This window comes from Dunckerocampus dactyliophorus, chromosome 12 (assembly GCF_027744805.1).
Source record: "Dunckerocampus dactyliophorus isolate RoL2022-P2 chromosome 12, RoL_Ddac_1.1, whole genome shotgun sequence".
In the NCBI taxonomy this organism is placed as follows: domain Eukaryota; kingdom Metazoa; phylum Chordata; class Actinopteri; order Syngnathiformes; family Syngnathidae; genus Dunckerocampus; species Dunckerocampus dactyliophorus.
The window spans coordinates 14393881-14414445 of NC_072830.1; the positions used below are offsets into that span (position 1 = coordinate 14393881).

At 40.5% G+C, this 20565-nt stretch overlaps 1 protein-coding gene across 1 annotated transcript; it reads right to left on the reverse strand.

The window, feature by feature from the left end:
• Positions 1–7670: 7670 nt before the first annotated feature.
• On the reverse strand, positions 7671–19854 carry LOC129191118 (extracellular calcium-sensing receptor-like). Its single transcript, XM_054794154.1, has 10 exons — positions 19781–19854; positions 19415–19715; positions 17814–17900; positions 14744–14851; positions 14499–14665; positions 12927–13389; positions 12617–12847; positions 10748–10871; positions 10210–10682; positions 7671–8105 (listed from the first exon to the last, which is right to left on the reverse strand). Exons 1-10 carry the CDS (start codon positions 19837–19839, stop codon positions 7671–7673), a joined length of 2448 nt encoding a protein of 815 aa, XP_054650129.1. The 5' UTR covers positions 19840–19854.
• Positions 19855–20565: the final 711 nt, after the last annotated feature.

Sequence of the window (20565 nt, forward strand, 5' to 3'; positions counted from 1 at the left end):
GTTCAAAAAACTTCAGCCAGTGGTCAGTGGCCCAATTGCTGGGTCTGCCTTGGGCCCCCAAATGACGAAATACGCCCCTGACTGGTTACTAAAGGTGCCAGATTTACCGCCACCAGAAGTAAAAATAATTTTACTGTAAATGACACACATTAACTATTACACCGTGTCTGTGCAAATTAACATTAAGGAGGCATAAGGCTAATAAAAAAACAGTCGCGAGCTGCCAAAGCAACCGGGGCAGCCGTTTGGATGCCCCTGATTTAATCACTAGCACCGACTGTTTCAAAAGTACCAATTTGTCACCAGTATCGAATAATATGTAAACCATACCCACCCCTACTCATCATATGACATTTTTTATCCTAATATCTGTTGCAGTCTCAGAGCTTTGGCTCGTATGCCCGTAGAGACAGTGGCGCTGACACGCTGGCACGTTGAGGGCTCACACCGCCCACTCTGTTGGCGCTCAGTCCTCCTGTCATCGCATCCTCACGAGCTAACATTACCACACCTCAGCATGTTCCTGGGACATGCGTGCACACAGCGTAATTGGCGCTGCAGAGGAGGTCCGTAATGTATTTTGGAGCTTTCAAAATAACATTATGTCCCTTTCAAAATAAGAATACTAAATTGCCATCCTCAGTCCTCAAACAACGGCTTTTATGCTAATGTTTGCCCTTTGGTGACCCTGCTAGTGTGTGTGTTTGCCCTGTACATGTGTTCTCTGGAATGGTCAGCGTGTGTTAGTGTGGGGAGTAGGCAAGGGTCTCCCTGTTATCTGCATTCATCTTCAAACCCACACGTGCACACACACACACACACACACACGGATCCTAATAATACACCGGGACTGTAATGCTCATGAGTGCTTCATGTGAGATGAAACCACAGTGATGCACTCTTGATCCACTGTGAAGTGCTCTCACTGTCAAAGGCTGCTGACAACCACCATTTCTGCTGTTGTGTGGGTTGGAATGGTTTTTTCTGGCCACAACACCAACATACTGTACGTACGCCACTGCAGACTACGACCACAATAATAAAGTGTTAAATGAACACCTTTCTGACAGTGCCAAGGAAAACTGAGTGTTATTATCAGTGTATCTGTACCTGATGTTTACCCAATGATGTGGCCAGAACCACTGGTGCATAGGCGGAGACCAACCGGTTGGTTGTTGGGCGGCACTTGATCTGCATACGAAGAGACAAATTGCGTTAACAAGCTTTGTCACCAAAAGAACTTCCCAGAACAATGAGGATAATGAAGAGACAAGAAAGCAGAATTCAACCAAAATAATGACAGCAGCTACTTAAAATATGCTTTCGTGGTTTCCATGCTAATGTGGCAAACCACTTGAGTTTGTGTGCGGGGATATGTTTCTTGTTCGCTTTTTTTGGAATGCAAATTAAAAGGAACTCTCCAGAATATTCCATGCACAGGAAACCATGCTATTATCATCCACCCTCTCTCTGGAAAACAATCCCCTTGCCTTTCACAATACATTCCTCCAAAACGTGCAATAAATCTACAGTGCATGTCTACCCACTCATATCCATGTTAATATACATATGTTTCACACCAGGGGTGTTCAAACTTTTTCCAGCGAGGGCCACATAGTGAAAAATGAAAGGATGCAACTGTGCCACTTTGATATTTTGTAAAGCAACACATGATATGCTAACAAGTTATATACAGTATATTTCAATAAAAAAATGCATCTCAGCTTTGTCATATACGTAGGTGATAACACTAATGACACTAATAATTAACAACAACAAAAAACAAAGGTTATTATAACATCTATGTAACATATTTGTTCCATCAACTGGGGGAATAGTTAATAAATAGCTGTTTTTCCCCAGTGGGAGCGCTACTCAGCCACACGAGCACAGAGGGGAGACTGCATGTAACAGCCTGAGGACAAATGAGCTGTGTCGTTGTTAGTCTTTGCTTGCAGTCTTCACATTATTTGAGCGTTAGCCCATCCAGTTAAGATTAATGTTTCATTGTTGGTTGTTAAAGTCTGGATGTAGGATATTTTAGTTTACTTTTCATTTTTGTGTTACAGTTTCCCCCCTGAAGAATTGCAACCTTATTGTGGTCAGGAGGTTTGTGTGCCTCAGTGACCCTCACAGCTAAACCAGCAAGAGCTGAGTCTTCAGGTGGGACACCCAAGTGGGACAAATCTCAGGGTAGAGACCTGACAAAGGGCAAGTCTCGTGCTTTCTTGGCGATGTCAGCTTTGCTTTTTGTTAGAAGCTCATTCATGAAGACCAGGGGTCTCAAACTCAATTTCACTGGGGGCCAGTGGAGGTAGAGTCTGGGTGAGGCTGGGCCGCATCAAGTATTGGGAGTAGGGGTGAGAATCTCAGGGTACCTCACGATACGATACAATTCACAATACATGGCTCACAATAACGCTAATATCTTACGCCGTAAGACCGGGGGGAGGGGTTTGGTTGCCGCAAATGGCCCGCGGGCCGCGGGTTTGAGACCCCTGATGTACCCGTTTGTACCTTTCACCTTCTTTCTCTGATTCAGTAGCGCAGTTTTGAATATCCTGTTTTTGAATTTGAATGATGATGACGGGCGGGGTGTTGTTCCTGCTTACAGTGGGATGCATGTATCGATGGTGTCGATATCCACATCCACCTCCTGTGATTGTAGAAAATTGGCAATTTGTGTTAGTGTTCTTGTTAAATTACATTTTTAGAATGTGCCGCGGGACACCGCTGTTTACACATTGCTCGTACTGATTATTTGATTCGATATGACTATCCTTTTTGAAGCCAAGATCTTGTTGCTGTGTTATCTGCAGTCAGTGAATGCCATCCCACTGCAGTGTGACCAGTATAAGAAGGACATGCCAGGCTGTTGTTGTTTCACATGCTACTCAGACCCCTGTTGACCGATCGATTAGTTCAGTGGTTCCCAAACGTTTTGCAGTGGCGAACCCCTTCAGGCATTTGACCTGAAGCCATGTACCCCTTACTCTTGCACACTTAAAAGACATTATCTACATTTATCTTAATTAAGTTGAAATACTGAACATAATTAATGTGTTTTTTGAATGCATTTGCTGTTTACAGATTAAACAGACATGACAGAATTTTCAAAGGAATCTTTAATAAGTGACATTGACAATGCACTGCAGAGTTTCTATCTAACATCACAGCACATTAGCAACTGTTTCTTTTTCTTACTGCATTGACTTCTCTTTCTTCAGTCATCACCTCCATTCTGTCAAAGTTTAGAAAATAAATATGAATTATTGTTAAAATGTGTGCACATGCACCAACCACAAATATTTAAGCGAAAGAAAACATAGCTGATACTTGTATAGCAGGCATGTTTGCCCCTTGACTAAACCAATGTACAAGCAAAACATAAGATGATATATACAGTCTACATTATACGTACTTTAATGATATATTTTGGCTCACGCAAAAATGAAGACAAAATAAACGACAGCTGTGCAGCCGACAATCCAGCCAACAATCAGCAGAACCGGAAAGAGTTTGTAGGGCGAAGCTGTCGGGCTCCCAGCTGGAGATAAAAACACAACAAAGTGTTACGGTTTTATGTCGAGGGGGAGAGAAATCTAAATATTGATGTGTGTCAAGTGTTGTGAGTAGCCATGCTGCTTTCTTACCTCTCTTGGCATCGCTCTCCACTATCATCTTGCTGTACTGAGCACATGGCCACATTTGGGAAGGGTTAACGTTGGCATCCTGCATACTGCAGCCAAATCACAATGCTCCACTCGTACACACACGTACTTTAGTTAGCCATTTGTACAAATATATAAAAACCTAATGTTTTCTTGCTCTGTCTCGCTCTCTCTGTTTTGGAGTCTTTCCTCAGTGGATTTGGTCCCAGCTGCGCGTGGCCTCGTTGACTCTTTTTCCCAGGAGGATCAACTCCAGCTGAGACGACCCATTCTGTCTCCAGTGGGTACAAAGGTTTTTTTCTGGGTTTTAAAGCTTCTAGACAAAAGGAAAACTTGTTTTTGTGGATTTTCAAAAAAATATGCGCTGTCGGTGTTCTCATAGACACGAATGGACATGTTTCAATTAAAATCCCACCTGGGTGGCGGGCCGGACTAGGTGACAAGGTTTGAATGTTCTGCCTGTCCTTGGTTGGGTTTCCTCCCACATTCCAAAAACATGCATGTTAGGCTCATTGGTAACTCTACATTGTCCGTAGGTGTGAATGGTTTGTTTGTCTTTATGTAGCCTGTGATAAACTGGCCACCTGTCCAAGGTGTACTCAGTCTCATGGGATAGGCTTCAGCTCACCAGTACTTTAAAAATCAACACACAGACACACTCTTGATCAAAATTTTAAGACCGGGTTAAAAATTACAAGAATTTACATTTTGCACTGTTGGCTCTTAAGGAGGTTTTAAGTAGAGCTTCAAAATATAAACTGAAGAAATGGGAGTGAGACAAAAACGTTTTGGAGTGAGCAATTTATTGCAAACAAGCACTAAAGTGAAATGGGCTGTTCATCAGCTGATCTAAAGTTTAAGACCGTAGCTCCAAAAAACAGAACCCCGCCCCGAAAATAGAAAATGTTGAAAAAAGGAGTGAGTAATGAATAGCTGACGAGTCACGAGGCATGCCCCCTGCAACATCTCCACATAGCCAGCTGCCATTTGACGCCCCTGCACAACCTGAAGTTCCATTGTTGCATTGAACAATCATGATTGTGCCCCCTCCACTGTGCGATGTGGATAACATCTCGGGTGGGACAGTAATGTTGGAAGCCATCAGGACTATGTTATCTTTTGTCTAATAAAACTTCATTCCACCTTTCAATGTCCCATGTTTTTTTGCTGTCCTGCAAAATCCAAACGGCCAATTTCATGGCGTTGAAGGAGATGTGGCCTTTGAAGAATTTTTTTTCTTCTTAAAAGCCTTCTCTGGTAGATGGTGTCTGATGGTTACTGGACTGCACTCAACTCCAGGCCGGTGACATTTTTTTGGGCCTACCGCATGGCACAGATTTTGATTCTATTTCACTTTAATGCTTGTTTGCAATAAATTGCTTACTCAAATTTCGGTCTCACTCCCATTTCTTCTTTCTGCAATTGTAAAAAAACAGATTTTCCAGTAGCTCAGTTTTTAAGAACAAAAACCTATCTTGCATGTGGACGAGAGGCCATAATGTATAGAGAAATAAGTGATGATACGGACATGGCCTCAAAGCACTCATACGACACACATGATGGTTACATATGCAAATCGGACAATGACATCATCTGCCTCCCCCCATCCCAACACCACAGTCGGGAAGCACGAAGACTGCATGCACCTTGTTGGTACTGTAACACCAGTACAGATCAGTGCTTTGGTATCCTTGCAGTAGGGTGAAAGCTGCCATTTAGTGAGAAAGATCAGGTGGTTGAGAGGATGAATGAAACAAGAACAAGGAAAGGAGCGGAAAACAGACAGTGCTTGTAGCATAATTGGGCAAACAACTGACAGCTCAACCCATGCGCCTTTCCCTCTAGTGTCTCTAATTGGGCTCTCTACTCAATATCTCCTGCTCATTGTGCTTCCACAACACAAGAACCCTCCTGGACCACCCAGATAGCTCTACAGCTCCTTGTCAACATGTTCTCCCCGTGCGTGCGTAGGTTTTCTCCGGGTACTCCGGTTTCCTCCCACATGTTAGGTTAATTGGCGACTCTAAATTGTCCATAGGTATGAATGTGACTGTGAATGGTTGTTTGTCTATATGTGCCATGCGATTGGCTGGCGACCAATCCAGGGTGTACCCCGCCTCTCACCCTAAGTCAGGATTCGCCTGCCACCCTAGTGACGATAAGCGGCATAGAAATGGATGGATGGTATAGACACACAACCATTCACACTCAGTTACACCTATGGACAAATTCAAGTTTCCAATGAGCCCCGTATGCATGTTTTTGGTCTGTGGTGCCGTACAACTCGTACAAACCAGATAGCGCTACAGCTCCTTGTCAACATCGTCACATACATTAGAGGTGCCTTTATGAACAGACAAGGACCATCCACAGTGTTCCCACATAGCAATTGGTCAAAGGGGTCTAATCTGTGAGGGTTAGACATGGTTATAAATGTTAAATGTTTCCTAAAAGCTCACCTGTACAGTTCTTAAAGGCTTAGACCAGGGGTGTCCAAACTTCTTCCACCGAGAGCTGCATACGGAAAAAATATGATACATTTTGGGCATGAAAGACGCCAAAGCCAGTATAGGTCAATGTATGCTAAACTACAGGTACAGTATATCTGACAAAAAATGTAGGTGACAAAGCAAATTTGTGTAATATCTAACATACCTCATTAATAGTTCATTTTATTTTTAGACTATGTTGAGGGCCAATAAAAAGCAAGCTGCCGGCCGAAAATGGCACACTTATGCCGCCAGTAAAGCCTTCTGAAAAAAACTCCAACAATGCTCCATTTACATATAATGTGAAGTGCATATTAACCAAGCTACAGCGACATTGTTACTATTATTAACATTGTTACGCCGATCAAACTACGTTAGTGGCACATTGAAAATTAACCTGAACAGACTAGCTAGCTACTAGCCAGCCAGCGACTAGCTTTACTACGCACTTGCCCGCAACACGTCAGCGCCACACTCACACTGCATCAGAACACTACCAAAATGTAATGCTACATACTGTGCTACTACTGTTTAATTTGAAAACTGTGATTAATTTGATTAAAATTACTATAATTTGCCACCCAAATACCTGTATATATGTCTGTATATATATATGATTACTGATCAATTTAATTAAATTTTTCAATTCATTTTTTTAGTTAATTAAAATGTAGATATGTTATTTTATTGTGTAAATGTAGCTTATATGTAGAGTCACTGTGTGCAAACTGTGCAGTTATTTTAAATGTTGATTGTTATATTTATAATTTATGATTTATTCACTTATTTACATTCACTTATTTTTATTTTGTGGGTATTTATATTGTATATTTTTTAATATATTAGTAATTTTTTAACCATGTAAATTGGGTGACATGTTATGTTACACATTACAGACGTTAAAAAGAATGCCATTCAATTTATTTTGTAAGCGTATGTAAGTCGCAGATGGGGGGGGGATATAAAATCTCGCCTGGATCAGAAAGTCTGATTCATAACCTTCGCTCCAGCAACTAATAATTAGCAATTACGGATATGGCTCCTGAATATAAATGTGTATGTATATTTGGTTTTTTTACCAACATTTTTATCATTGTAGATCTATGTCTTAAAAGTATGTCTTATGTATTTTTTATTAATATAGTGGGTTGTGAAAACCATTTCAATTCATATGTCTTGTAAATGTTTTGACAATACAGCTTTTTAAAGCATTTTAAAATGTTATGTCATATTTAATTTTATCAAATTAAATTAAATTTCACAGTGCAGTATTGTGAATAAATTATTTTTAATTTGGATAAGGCACTGCAAAACTAACCGTTGCTGCCACCTAGTGGTGAAACGTCAATAAATCATTTTAAGCATAAAGGTGCAAGACCTATAAATATTAGTGCAACTACATATTAATATACAATCGATTCTAATACGTTTTTGTCATGTATTGAAATACATATGTACACATTTTTTGTGATGTACTATATGTATTTATTATTAGAAAATAACAAAGTGACTAAAACTTATCAACTCTGGACATGAGATGTTTTCTGGTGTTCTTTTCAGGTCTAAACAGGATCATGTGGCACTTTGGTGCAAAGATACAGCCCAGCAAGCCATAGCTGGAGGCTAAGATGGCAAACACCTCAGTGACTGTGGAGTACTTTCCTGGGGAGCTGATGTAAGCGGGAACGAAAGCGACCCACACTGCACAGAAGATCAGCATGCTGAAGGTGATGAGGCGGGCCTCGTTGAAATTGTCCGGAAGTTTCCTGGCCAGGAAGGCCAGCAGGAGGCAGAGGCAGGCCAGCAGGCCGATGTAGCCCAGGACCAAGCCGAAGGCCGCGTGGGAGCCCTCGTTGCACAGGAGAATGACGATGGCGCTCTCGCGAGGAATTAGTTTGCGTGGGGTGGGTGGGGCCACTACGAGCCACACGGTGCAGATGATCACCTGTCCAAAGGTAAATTCGTATGAAAAAAAACAATAGACTCTCACAACTTTGAATGATGTGTGGATTTTCTGCTTAAAGGAAAAGTGCACTTTTTGGTGGAATTTTGCCCATCATCACAGTCCTTATGTGAGACATGAACACATATGTCTTTGTCTTTTCTGTGCGTTGTAAAGATGTAAAAACAGATAAAAAAAGACAGCTCATTACTGCATGTAATGGGACACACCCATACCACCTAAAAATACCGCTGTAACCATGTAGTAACAGGTACATTCATGATAACATGTAATACTTACAGTATTTTGCCCTATTGTGGTCATTTTAAGCATTACCGGAACTTCCTTCCTGGGTGCATTGATTTCAAATAGCAACATAGAAACAAACGTCTACACCTACCGTTGACTTTTCCAAACTCAAAAAGCAAAATAACAGCAGCAGTGACGGCATATGTAGTGTTACCTTTCGGTAATGGTCTCGGGCATTGAGAGGGCGAGTGTGTGGTGAAGCTAGTCGCTAGCCGGTTAGTAGCTAGCCGGTGTGGTGTGGTAAGGTGTCAGTACGTCACTAACGTAGTTCGATTGGTGTAACAATGTTAATAATAATAATAATAACAATGTCACTGTAGCTTGGTTAATATGTACGTCACATTATATGTAAATGGAGCATTGGTGGCACTTTTCGGAGTTTTTTTCAGAAGGCTTCATAGGCAGAATAAGTGTTTCCCATGACGTGCATTTTTAGCTGCCTCTTTTTATCTGTGTTTATATCTTTAGAACGCACAGAAAAGAGAAAGACATATGTGCTCATGTCTCACATAACCATTGTGGATGATGGGAAAAATTTGTTTTAAAAAGTGCACTTTTGCTTTAAGGAATAACAGAAAATTTTAAGGGTCCAATTTCATCATTAGGAAACTTGGAAATACTGTTTGAAATGAGTTTTGAATTTCTTTGCTTGATTCTGGGGGAAATTATGGATATATTAAGTCTGGGGTCTCCCAACCTTTTCCAGTGAGGGCCACACTTTGATATTTGGTAAAGCAACACATGTAAATATGCTAAGAATTTACATATAATTCAAGAAAAAACGCATCTCAGTTTTGTGATAAATGTCATAAAGCCCATTATTACTATCAACTTTGGTCTTTGTTTTTTTTATTCCCTTTTTTTAAGATTTCCAAATATTTCAACTTTCTTCATAAATAGTCTTCGTAATTTTTCTTCTCATAATATTATGACTTTATTGCCATATTTTGACTTAATTCCCATAATATTATCACTTTTTCCCCAACCGAACTTTCCAAAAATTAAAACTGTTTTTTTTGTTTCTCATATGACTTAAAAAAACAACTAAAATAACATTGTTTTTGTTTAATATTTCAACTCTATGGTACAAACATGTTTTTCTCATATGAGATGATCATTATTGTATTATAAAATATGACTTTTTCTCTTGATATTTTGATTTTATTCTGGTAAAATTACAGCTGTTTTTCCATTTCTACTATCGTTTTTTAGTTTTCCACCTATTGCAACTTTCTTCTTATAGATTTTCTTCTGTTATTTTTTTTTTACTTTATTCTCGTAACAGTATAACTTTTGTTTGTTTCTCTTAATAAGTTATTTAAAAAAGTACTTTTTCTTTTATATTTCAACTTTATGCTACTAAAATTATGTTATTCTCATAAAATTACATTTTTTTCTCTTCAGATTACAACTTCTTTCTCTTCATATATTGACATTATTCTCGTAAAATTAATGCAAATTTTTCCATTTTTGCTGTTTTTTTTTTTCTTGTTAAATCATATTTTTAGAAGATGCCGCGGGCCGATAAAAAAAAAAACGTCCGCGTGCCGCAGATTGAACCCCCGTGTATTTAGTGTTACTATTTTCCCTCTCGCTTTCTCTGAATGTTCTGAACTCCTGTTTCAATGCCAGTGACATATTAATGATCCCTGGAGGTTTTTGTGGCCACATAAAAGGTTCCAAATAGGCTGTGACAATTTTACGGTCAAATTCTGAATTCATTGGAGATGTGAGTCTCCACTGTACTACTAATCAACATGCATGAGACAAGAGTAGCGTAGCAATGAATCATCCTCACCTGGACCAGAGTGCAAAAACCAATAATTGCTTTTTGCCTTGCAGGCCCAAACCACCTCATAAGTCTGCTACCAGGAAGCGACGCCTTGAAGGCCATCAGCACTACTATCGTCTTTCCCAGTATGCAAGAGATGCAGAGGACGAAGGTAATGCCAAAGGCCGTCTGGCGCAGCATGCAGGACCACTGTGAGGGCCGGCCAATGAAAGTCAGAGAGCAAAGGAAACACAAGGTCAAGGAGAAGAGCAGCAGGAAACTCAGCTCCGAGTTGTTGGCCCTGACGATGGGCGTGGTTCTGTGGTATGAGAAGATGAAGACCACGACGCAGGTGCAGAAGGCGCCAGTGAGGGATATGGCCATCAGGGTGATGCCCATGGTGTCACTGAAAGAGAGGAACTCCACCTGTCTGGGAACACAGGCGGTCCTCTCGGCGTTGGACCAGAATTCAGGCAAGCAGGGCGCACACTCTATGGCATCTAACAAGCAGAAAAGAAAAGGTTTAGAGTTTTTGGTGTCACGTTCAGCAAGCGACTTCCCTCACCGGTCTGATTGCTAATCTCCCCAGCTGTACACACCACACAATCATGGCAGCAGATAGGGAAGTTAGGCCTGGTGGCCTTGCGGGTGCCTGGAGGACATATGTTGCTGCATACTGACAGTGGGACCTATGCAACAAGGACAACACAAACTACACTGGTTCCTGCACAGTCACATTACAGATAAAACACTTCACTAGGTACATCTGCACAATCTAATCACAAACAATGAACAATTGTGTCCATTTAGAGGTATTCATGTAGCTTTTTAGAGGGCAAGGGGTGGATTCAAGTGGTTGCTACACAATTCGCTAGCAGGCAGTAGAGCCATGTGATTTTTCTTTCTAAAAAATTTGAGATGACAATGAAAAGTGAAACATATATCAATTTTATAAAAATTGATAATCATTTCTGGGTCAAAAGAGCAAAGAAAGGTAATGACACTTCAAAATGTACAATTAAATATTATGAAAGAAATCAAATATTTGAAAAAATTATTGCAGGGTAAAAGAAGCAAAGAAAGAACTAAAATAAATCAAATCATATTTTCTAATTTATTTTTTATTTATCTTTTATTATTTTACAACAGAATTATTATTTAATTTTTGGATTCAAAGTAAAAACTCACAAACACAAAACTGGAGATACATGTTTTTTCACAGGGACAATAGTAAATAATATTGTAAATATTACCAATAAATGAAATATATAATAACATATAATAACCACTATATAGTAATATCTAATAATAATATAATGCATTGAATAAAATGCACATGTTAATATTTGTTATTATTATATATATATATGTATATTTATAAATATTACATTTCAATATTTATTACCATATTATTACCATACTAATTTTCCAAAAATTGCAACTTTATTTTGTTTTGTTTTATCCTTCTCTCCAGCACCCTGGAGTAGACTTTCCTAAGTAGGTTGAGGAGTCTGATCACCCTATAGTTGGAACACACCCTCCGGTCACGCTTCTTGAAAAGGGGGACCACTACCCCAGTCTGCCAATCCCGAGGTACTGTTCCCGACTTCCACGCAATGTTGAAGAGGCATGTCAGCCAAGACAGTCCCTCAACATCCACAACCTTGAGGAATTCAGGGCGAAATTCGCCCACCTCTGGAGCTTTGCCACTGGGGAGTGTTGACTCTACCAGCCGTTCCCAGCACACCCCTGCTACAGTTTGGGTCTCCCAGGTCTGTCCTCCCCCGCCATCTAATCCAATTCATCACCAGGTGGTGATCAGGTGACGGCTCAGCCCCTCTCTTCACTCGCGTGCCCAGAACATGCGGACGCAGGTCTGATGATAGGACTACAAAGTCAATCATAGACCTGCGGCCTAGGGTGTCCTGGTGCCAAGTGCACTTGTGGACATCCTTATGTACAAACATGGTGTTTGTTATTGACAAACTGTGGTTCGCACAGAAATCCAATAACATCACACCACACGAGTTCAGATCAGAGAGGCCGTTCCTCCCAATCACGCCCCTCCCAGTCACACTGTCATTGCCCACAAGGGCGTTGAAGTCTCCCAGTAGAACTACGGAGTCACCAGCTGGGGTGCTCTCCAGGACCCCTCTGATAGAGTCCAAGAAGGCTGGGTACTCTGAACTACCGTTCAGCATGTACGCACAAACAACAGTCACTCCAACCCGAAGGCGTAGGGAAATAACCCTCTCACTCACCGTGGATGACTCCAACACGGAGGCACTAAGTCACACATCGCAAATGACACCACGCTTTGGACACCCCTGATATACAGTAGTTCTCGTATTGGGTCTGATTAGATTATGCAGATGGTTGTACTCATAAATAGAAGTATAATTGGGAGAATATTTGATTGAAATACTCTATCTACTTTGGTCTGGTTGCCGTTCCACACAATATCCTCTTCCTGGATACGGAGCTTTTGCTGTCCGCTTGTCACGGTTTCATCAAACTTTCCAATAGTGACAAAATCAATCTCTCCGCTTGGACTCAGCTGCCAGTTGACCAGGTCGTACACGGCAACAGGGTCACCATTCTCATCAAATTTGATTTCATCCCCAAATGAGTTGAAGTATTCCACTTGTTTTATGTAATGAAGCAGCTACAAGCACAAAAAGGGCATTTGTTAGATGATCCATAAATATAAAAAGACAAGCTAACTTATGATTTTGTAGTAATACCTGCCATGGCTGTATGCTGAGTGCATCCGGACATGCCTGTAAAACAAGAGACCCTTTCCCTTCTTCGCAGCCTCTCATACTCCTAAATGCATAGACTATAGCATACACAGCTTTATAAACATTATAGGAGATCCTCAGCTGGGACACATCCGAATAGATATTTGCCACACTCTTTAGGTCTTCAGCTCCAGTGCACAGTGGTTTCGCATTAACATTTTGCTGAACACCCAAGCTGCATTGGAAAACTTCTTCCCAGAATGGTATCAGAAAAGGGTCCTCCGTAGCACCAGGGCCAGAGGGATGCAGGCGGAGCAGAAAGTCACGCAGACCAGGGATGTTTGCTCGGCGAATGGCAAAGCCCATGGATCCCTGCAGGATGGGTTGGTACTTTTTAGGGGTGGAGAGGACAGCTGCTGTGCTCCAAGCCTCACTGGCCAGCCACTGTATCCCAGTCAGTCCCTCCCTGGGAAGAAATATTTTATGTTATTGTTTTTTACAACTTACAATGCTGAAGATGTTTGACACATTTCATACTATAAAACAGGGATGTCCAAACTGTGGCCCGGGGGCCATTTGTGGCACGCAGATGTTTTTTTTTTTTTTATTGGCACACGGCACATCCTAAATATATAATTTAACAAGAAAACTAAAGAAAAAACAACAGCAAAAATTTTAAAATTATCAGAAATTTCACAAGAACGTAGTGAAAATATTTGGCAAAAAAGATGTAATCCAACAAGATTTTTTTTTTTTTTTCCGAGAATACCATTGTAATATGAGGAAAAAAACATCATTTTATTAAAAGTCACAATATTATGAGAAACAAAATAAGAAATAAAGTTAGAATATTTCAAGAATAAAGTCAAAATATTATGGGAATAATGTCATTATTATGAGAAGAAAGTGTACAAGTTAAAATAATTGGAAAATTAAAAAAAAAAACAGCAATAGGAAAAATGGAAAATCAGCTGTATTTTTACAAGAATGAAGTCAAAATATTAAGAAAAAAAGTTGTATTTTAACAGTAAAAAAGTTGCAATTTTACAAGAATAAGGACTTAATATTGTGAGGAAAATAATATCATTTTAGTAGCATAGAGTTTAAATATTAAAGAAAAAATTTTATTTCAGATATTTTTTAAGTCATAACATTATGAGCAATAAACACAACAAAGTTGTACTTTTTAGAAAAGTAGGTCCGGGAAAAAGTTATAATATAGCAAAATTATGTGAATAAAGTCAAAATATTACAGAAATAAATTCATAATATTATAAGAAGAAAATCTACAAATATTATTTATGAAGAAAGTTGTAATATTTGGAAAATGAAAAAAAACAACAGCAAAAATGGGAACAAAATAAGCAAGGATAGAAGTTGATACTAATAATATGCTTTTCACCTATATCACGAAGCTGAGATGTTTTTTCTTGAAATATACAGTATATAACTTCTTAGCATATCTACATGTGTTGCTTTATAAAATATCAAAGTGGCAAAGTTGCATCCTTTCATTTTTCACTGTGTGGCCCTCGCTGGAAAACGTTTGGACACCCCTGGTATAAAATATCCTGCCTAAGGGCTTCATCAAAGAGTGCTGCTGCGTCCTGTTCCACCGCAAACACGAGTATCACTCGGGCCCTGGAGGAGAGGATTTTGGAAATGATGGATGAGATGGCAGTCTGCGCCGGATTCTTGGGGATGATTTCATGGAGTGCGACGCAAGCGCCTAACTTTCTAACCTGAGAAAACAATAAAGGAGGATACTGTAGGTGACAGACGACACACAGAGACCTTTGCTGGAAAGTTTTTTTTCTCACCTCATCAGCAAAAATGTTTGCACCACCACGACCGTAAGCATCATCACCTGCGATCACACCTACCCAAGTCCAGCCAAAATGTTTCACCAGTTGTACAAGCGCATCAACCTAAAATAATATTAAAAAAAACATACATGCGCCGTGAACAATGTCAACAACCAGTGTGCGCATGTTTAAGGCAATAATGGTCATTTTTTCTGTTTTGGAATATGAACTGAAATAAAAGTGGAAAAACACCAAAGGTTTTTATCTTGCATTTGAGCAAGGTCAAGACAGACAGAAGCTGCACACACATATTCAAAGGCTGTGCGCAAGCATTCTTTCTCAGAAACATACATTGAATGACGAGTTCCCACCTCCCAGCGACACACTACAGGCCCATGATTGTTTGCTTTCAGGCTATCTTTACAGCACAAACTCTCACCGGCTGGCTTGTTAGATAGGAACGAAGTGCAGGTAAAAGTCTTCAATGATGATGAATTGCAGAGCAGAAGAAAAAGGAAACTTACAGAAAGAATGTGGCAAACACAACGATCCAACAAAGCAAGAAGCCAGCAGCTGAACTAAATACATATTTCTTTCCCTTTTCCGTGTGTTCTAAAAAGAGAAAGTTAAGAGCGTTAGCATGAGCCAGCTAACATTGCATGTCATGGGAGCCACTCCAAAAAAACCTCTAACAACATTTTATTGTTTTATGTACAGTACATGCTGTGATCATGCATTCACAGGTACATTGATGATAACATGTAACACTTACAGTATCTTGCCGTATTTTGATGATTTAAACCATTACCGGAACTTCGTTCCTAGGCTCATTGATTTCACAGAGCTCACTGATCGGAACTAACACTACTTCCGTCAACAACGGTAGCATAGAGTGCGTGAGAGTGCTATTAGTAATCATGGCAGACTTTGTGAGAGCCGTCGCAGACGACCGCAACAACAACTACCTTTGGATAAACGAGGAACCAGAACCTTATCTTTTTGAGCCTGAATATACAGAGGATTAGCTACAGCTTTTAGAAGCTGACCGGGCAAGAAGAGAAAGTCAAATATCCCAGAGGGCGAGGGGCGAAAAAGTCAGAACCGGCATGGCTTGGTGGTGTAAATGTGGAGCTTGTCAAGCCATGCCGACAGAAATTTGTGTGTGGCATACAGTGTTAGCATAGTTGGAAAGGCTTCCTGTATATGACGAGGGGGACATTGCTTCAAGACACTGTATCACGACGAAGGAAGAATTGTTATCACTAACAAACCCTGCAGTGATAGTAACCTGCTTCCAACTTCCCAAAATAAACTGGAAAAGAAGCCCCAGACCAGCAGGACCAGACGGACAACTGTCCATCGAGTAAGTCACCATGATACTGATTGTGATACATGCGGCACACAGTAATTGACGTCACAGTGGGCTAATACTTTATTCGTAGCTGTTCATATGCTTGTTCGTGTTTCCCAGTCAGTACTTTTCAGCTTATTGCCAAAACATTCAACAATACACGTGTGAGGCATGATTTATAACCTAGCGTTAACGTTACAAAACTAACAACACAGTCGCAGCACCAGCACCTCTCAGGAGTGGCTTGAGGCGTTGTGAGTGATGCTGAGTGTTACTCTGCCAGAAATAGAATTCTTCGTATTAGCTGCTACAATAACAGTATCACTGTAACTTGGTGAATATACAGGTCACTTATTTTGAGGAAAAGGCTTCTTGAGACGTCATCTGTACTTCTGTGTAGAAGGTGTCGGACGTTTCGCTCCTCATCCGAAGAGCTTCGTCAGCAAACTAATAAGTGCTGGTAGCTTAGGCCTTAAATACAGTAAGAGTGGGCGGAATTGGTGTGCCAACACCCTCCTCCTATTGGTTCGTTACACTAAGCCTGGGCGGAGCAGTGGTATAATCCTATCCTGTTATTCACACCTACGATAAAAGGGAAGTGTCGCTCCCTGAATTGGGTATGAACGACTCTGATACTGGATTGTTAGCATCTATTGTTCTGGCTCGGCCCTGCCTTCACCTCATTTGCAAGACTAAGAGCTATGGGTTTTGGTCTCAGTAACCTGCTGAACACAGGGTCCAAATTAAACCTCAAACCACCATTCCGATTCAATGATGGGTTCTGTTGTTTGACAAAAATAGCTTCCTTTACTCCTCTTTCAAACCATCTGTTTTCTTTGGCCAAAATCTTTACCTCGCTGTCCTGAAAAGAGTGATTGGTAGCTTTCAGGTGTAGATGTACTGCTGATTGAGGACCACTAGATGCCCAGCGGAGAATGATAAATATTATTAATTAATTAAATAAATGTATTCTTTATGCTATGCTATGAAATACACCACTTTTAAAAATGTATCAGACACATTAGGTGAATAGTGATGATAAACAGAATATGGATGGACACCAGGTGATGCTGTTTTGTGGTTGAATATGGCCTATAATTACTCAAAAAGTATGCATACAAACAATTTTGTTTACCTAAATTAAACATTTTCAAGCATAAAAATGGCTAAATGAAAATTAAGCCGTTAAGAAGACGATTCAAAATGTGAATGCTGTTCGGTGCAGGATTAAATTATCTCACAACAGGTACAGTAATAATAACATTATAATAATAATAATAATAATAACACGGGCTACTGTTGCGGCCATAACCCATGACAACTCTGAGCCCCCAAAGTCACTTCCTGTCCGCCACCCACTCTGTTCCCCTGTTAGCACCGGAACACATTTACTGTTACACACACGAGCACAAGTTTTATTTATGTCTTCAATGGCCTATTTTCTCTGCTATATTGTATACTACGAATGTAAAGGTGACAAAATGGGTGTTATTTCATTTATAGAGGGCTCTAATAATGTCAAAAATCTATATTTTTAGAAGATCATGAACAGGTTTTCTATGCTATAACTATTAAAATATTCCATTTATAAAGAAGGAATCCTACTTTGGGGAAAATCACTTGTCACGGTCGGGTCTGGAACTAATGAACCTCAATAAACGAGGAATTACTGTGCCTTCATTTTCCCCTCAGAGGGCAAAATGAAGTTGAATGCCTTCACTTTGCTGTACTCACCTGGAAGAAGTCACTGGGCATGGTCCTTAGGAAAGCAGGAAACTCATCCTTGTCACTCAGGCAAGCACAGCTAGAAAAGTAACTAACCTGAAAGAGAAAACACGAGTTATGCCAGAATGAACATAAGGTTAAGTTAATAGAACTAAATGTTCTATTAACTTCCATGATGCAAGACAGCGCTACACCACAGCAAGCTACAATCACAACAAACATACAGTGTGAATTGAGCATTATTATCTTTGTAATAAAGAAAGACCAAATTTGTGTAATTTTCCACCTACTGCACATTGAGTTGTAAATATTTTACGTACACGTCTGCACCGACAATGACCTGCTTTCAATCTCGCTGTACATGTGTATCGTGTGGGGCTGTCAATCGTTTGACTGTCCTTGAACAACTAACTTTGTCCCACGCTGCACAGATAGACTACTACACTGTATTTTCCCCCTTTTTCTTTCACCTCATCTTTGGTCTCAAATGCTGATTTTATGTGGGAATGCTTGAAGGTAAGATCCGACCTTACTGAGTGCTAATGTGCATATTTGTGTGGTGCTTTTAATTTGATGTTGTTCCTGTCATTGTTTTACACAATACATTATAAATAACATAAATGAGATTGTTATAATGTACTCATGTTTTGCTGATGTGTTGAAAATCTTTCCCGGTGACTAGCTAGTGCGCCGCTAATGCTAGCGCTGCTAATGCTATTTACATCCATTCTTGTCTTCAGCTACGGTCACATTTACATAAGCCCCCAAATAACTGTCCTCAGCTATGCCTGACGGTAAGTAGTAGCTCGTAACCCAAATTTTAGCTTGCACTTCAAAGCAAAACCTCAGCAGCGAAGATGGCTCGCGTAAGAAAAAAATACTCGTTGGTTGAGACACTCGTATGCCAAGGCACCACTGCAGAAATGGCAATTAAAACAATACTGGCAGTGCTCCAGTAACTTCTCGCTTCTCTCTGGCAGGCGGCGTACTCCGTGACAAATCAAATCACAGCGACAGTAGATACAAATAACTTTGGTATTGTTGCGAGAGCCATCTGCCAGGGCTTTGAAGCTAAATTTACTCTTCAAAATAACCTTTTCTTTGTCCATTTCTGCTCAATATTTGCTGCCGCTTGTAGCTCCACAGTCACCGCTGCGTTTCCTCAAACTACGCTGAGGGGCAAGGGTCAAACAGGATGTGTGCATGTCAATCACGTGTTTCTTGCCTTATTAATGGGGTTGGGATCATCGCTTGTGTTGTGTGTGTCCAAACCTTTGGTCTGTACTGAATATGTGAGCGGGATTTGGGGGATCGTTTTTCTCAAGGCTGCGCTTTTAAGTTGAACGCGGAAATTTAGTGATCAAAAATATTGTTTAAAAGATATTGAGCTAAGATATCAGCTATAAAAATAAAATCAAAATCAAAGATTGGAAAGTAGCACATGTGCATTTAATTGAATTTATTTTAAAAAGTAATTCAATGGCATTTATATTTAATTTTAAATTATATACTTCCTTTGTACATTACACCAACTATCAAATCCACACTTTTGGCAATAAAGCAGTCAAATATTTTACAGCACATACTACCTCCTCATTATATGGTCTCACCTGAGGCACATGGAAGACTCCCAAGAAGCGGGCCACTACCAGAGACTGGGTGGAGCCTCCATCCCCTATCACAACAGGTACGGCCCCTCTGCAACTGCTTTGATGCAACCCACTTTCGGCCACTAATGTGTCCTCACTGCCCATCAGCTCCATAGCAGCTTTGAGAGCCTGGTGGGGGGTACTGCATGAATCATAGATCTTATATCCCAAAGTGACGTTGGGAAGGAGTCTGCCCTCCCTGTTAATCTCCTCGATGGCAAATATCATGGTCTGCATCCAGCGGAATGTCCGGAAGTTAAATCTGGGGTGAAAAAAAAGATTCAGGTAAATATTGACATCATTGTTTTCACATCCCCACAAGAGTACCTGGTGCAATGTGTGGGTGGGGGCTTGAAGGCGAAGGTCAGACTAGGCTCCACAACCATATCGTGAAGGGAGAATAGTCCCCCCAACACAATGTCCCCTTTTTTCTCCAGCACTGGCAGGCTCATAGAACCTGGGATGACGTCACAATGTTGCTCCTGGTCTTGGTGGGATTTGTGGGGCAACAACATCAACATCGCCCAGCACAGAATGCTCCATAGTACAAGACCTGTGCTCCCACAGGATAGACTACGCTTGATCCATACCTGAAACATATCGTCCTAAAAAGTCTTCATAACAAATGAATGTTTGCAAAACCTGGTGAATATGTAGTTTTGGTAGCTGACCTACAATGTTACGATTAAAGACTGTAACATAATCTTCAGTGGACACCTTCCACAGTGCTAAAGTGTGAGCATTCACCAGTGTGAAGCCTTTATAGCCTAATATGTACTGACTATGCCCCCGTCACATACCATCAATGTCAAATTCAACAGATTTCCCCTGAGCCAGCGATCAATGGAAAAGGAAACCTCTGCTGCAAAGTAAATAACAACCACAACACTTTGACCAAACGGAGAAAAGACTTTAGTGGTGTCATGTCGCCTTGTCTTGCCTGAGCAAGCCTAACTCAACCTTCAGTGATCGGAAGAGACAGGTGGGCACACCACGGGGCACACATGCATGCACATGCACGTCGATGTTAGTATGAGGGTTGGAGGTGAAGTGTCCTTGGGAAACACACTCAAATCAAATACTGTAGTAAAGTAGTCAAAACCATTACACTC

Coding starts and splice junctions, on each gene's coding strand:
- LOC129191118 (XM_054794154.1), bottom strand. CDS start 19,839: ATGGTTGTGGAGCCTAGTCTGACCTTCGCCTTCAAGCCCCCACCCACA. Junction 17,901..19,414: donor GAGTCTTCCATGTGCCTCAG/GTGAGACCATAT, acceptor TTTCTCTTTCAG/GTTAGTTACTTTTCTAGCTG. Junction 14,666..14,743: donor CAAACATTTTTGCTGATGAG/GTGAGAAAAAAA, acceptor TTGTTTTCTCAG/GTTAGAAAGTTAGGCGCTTG.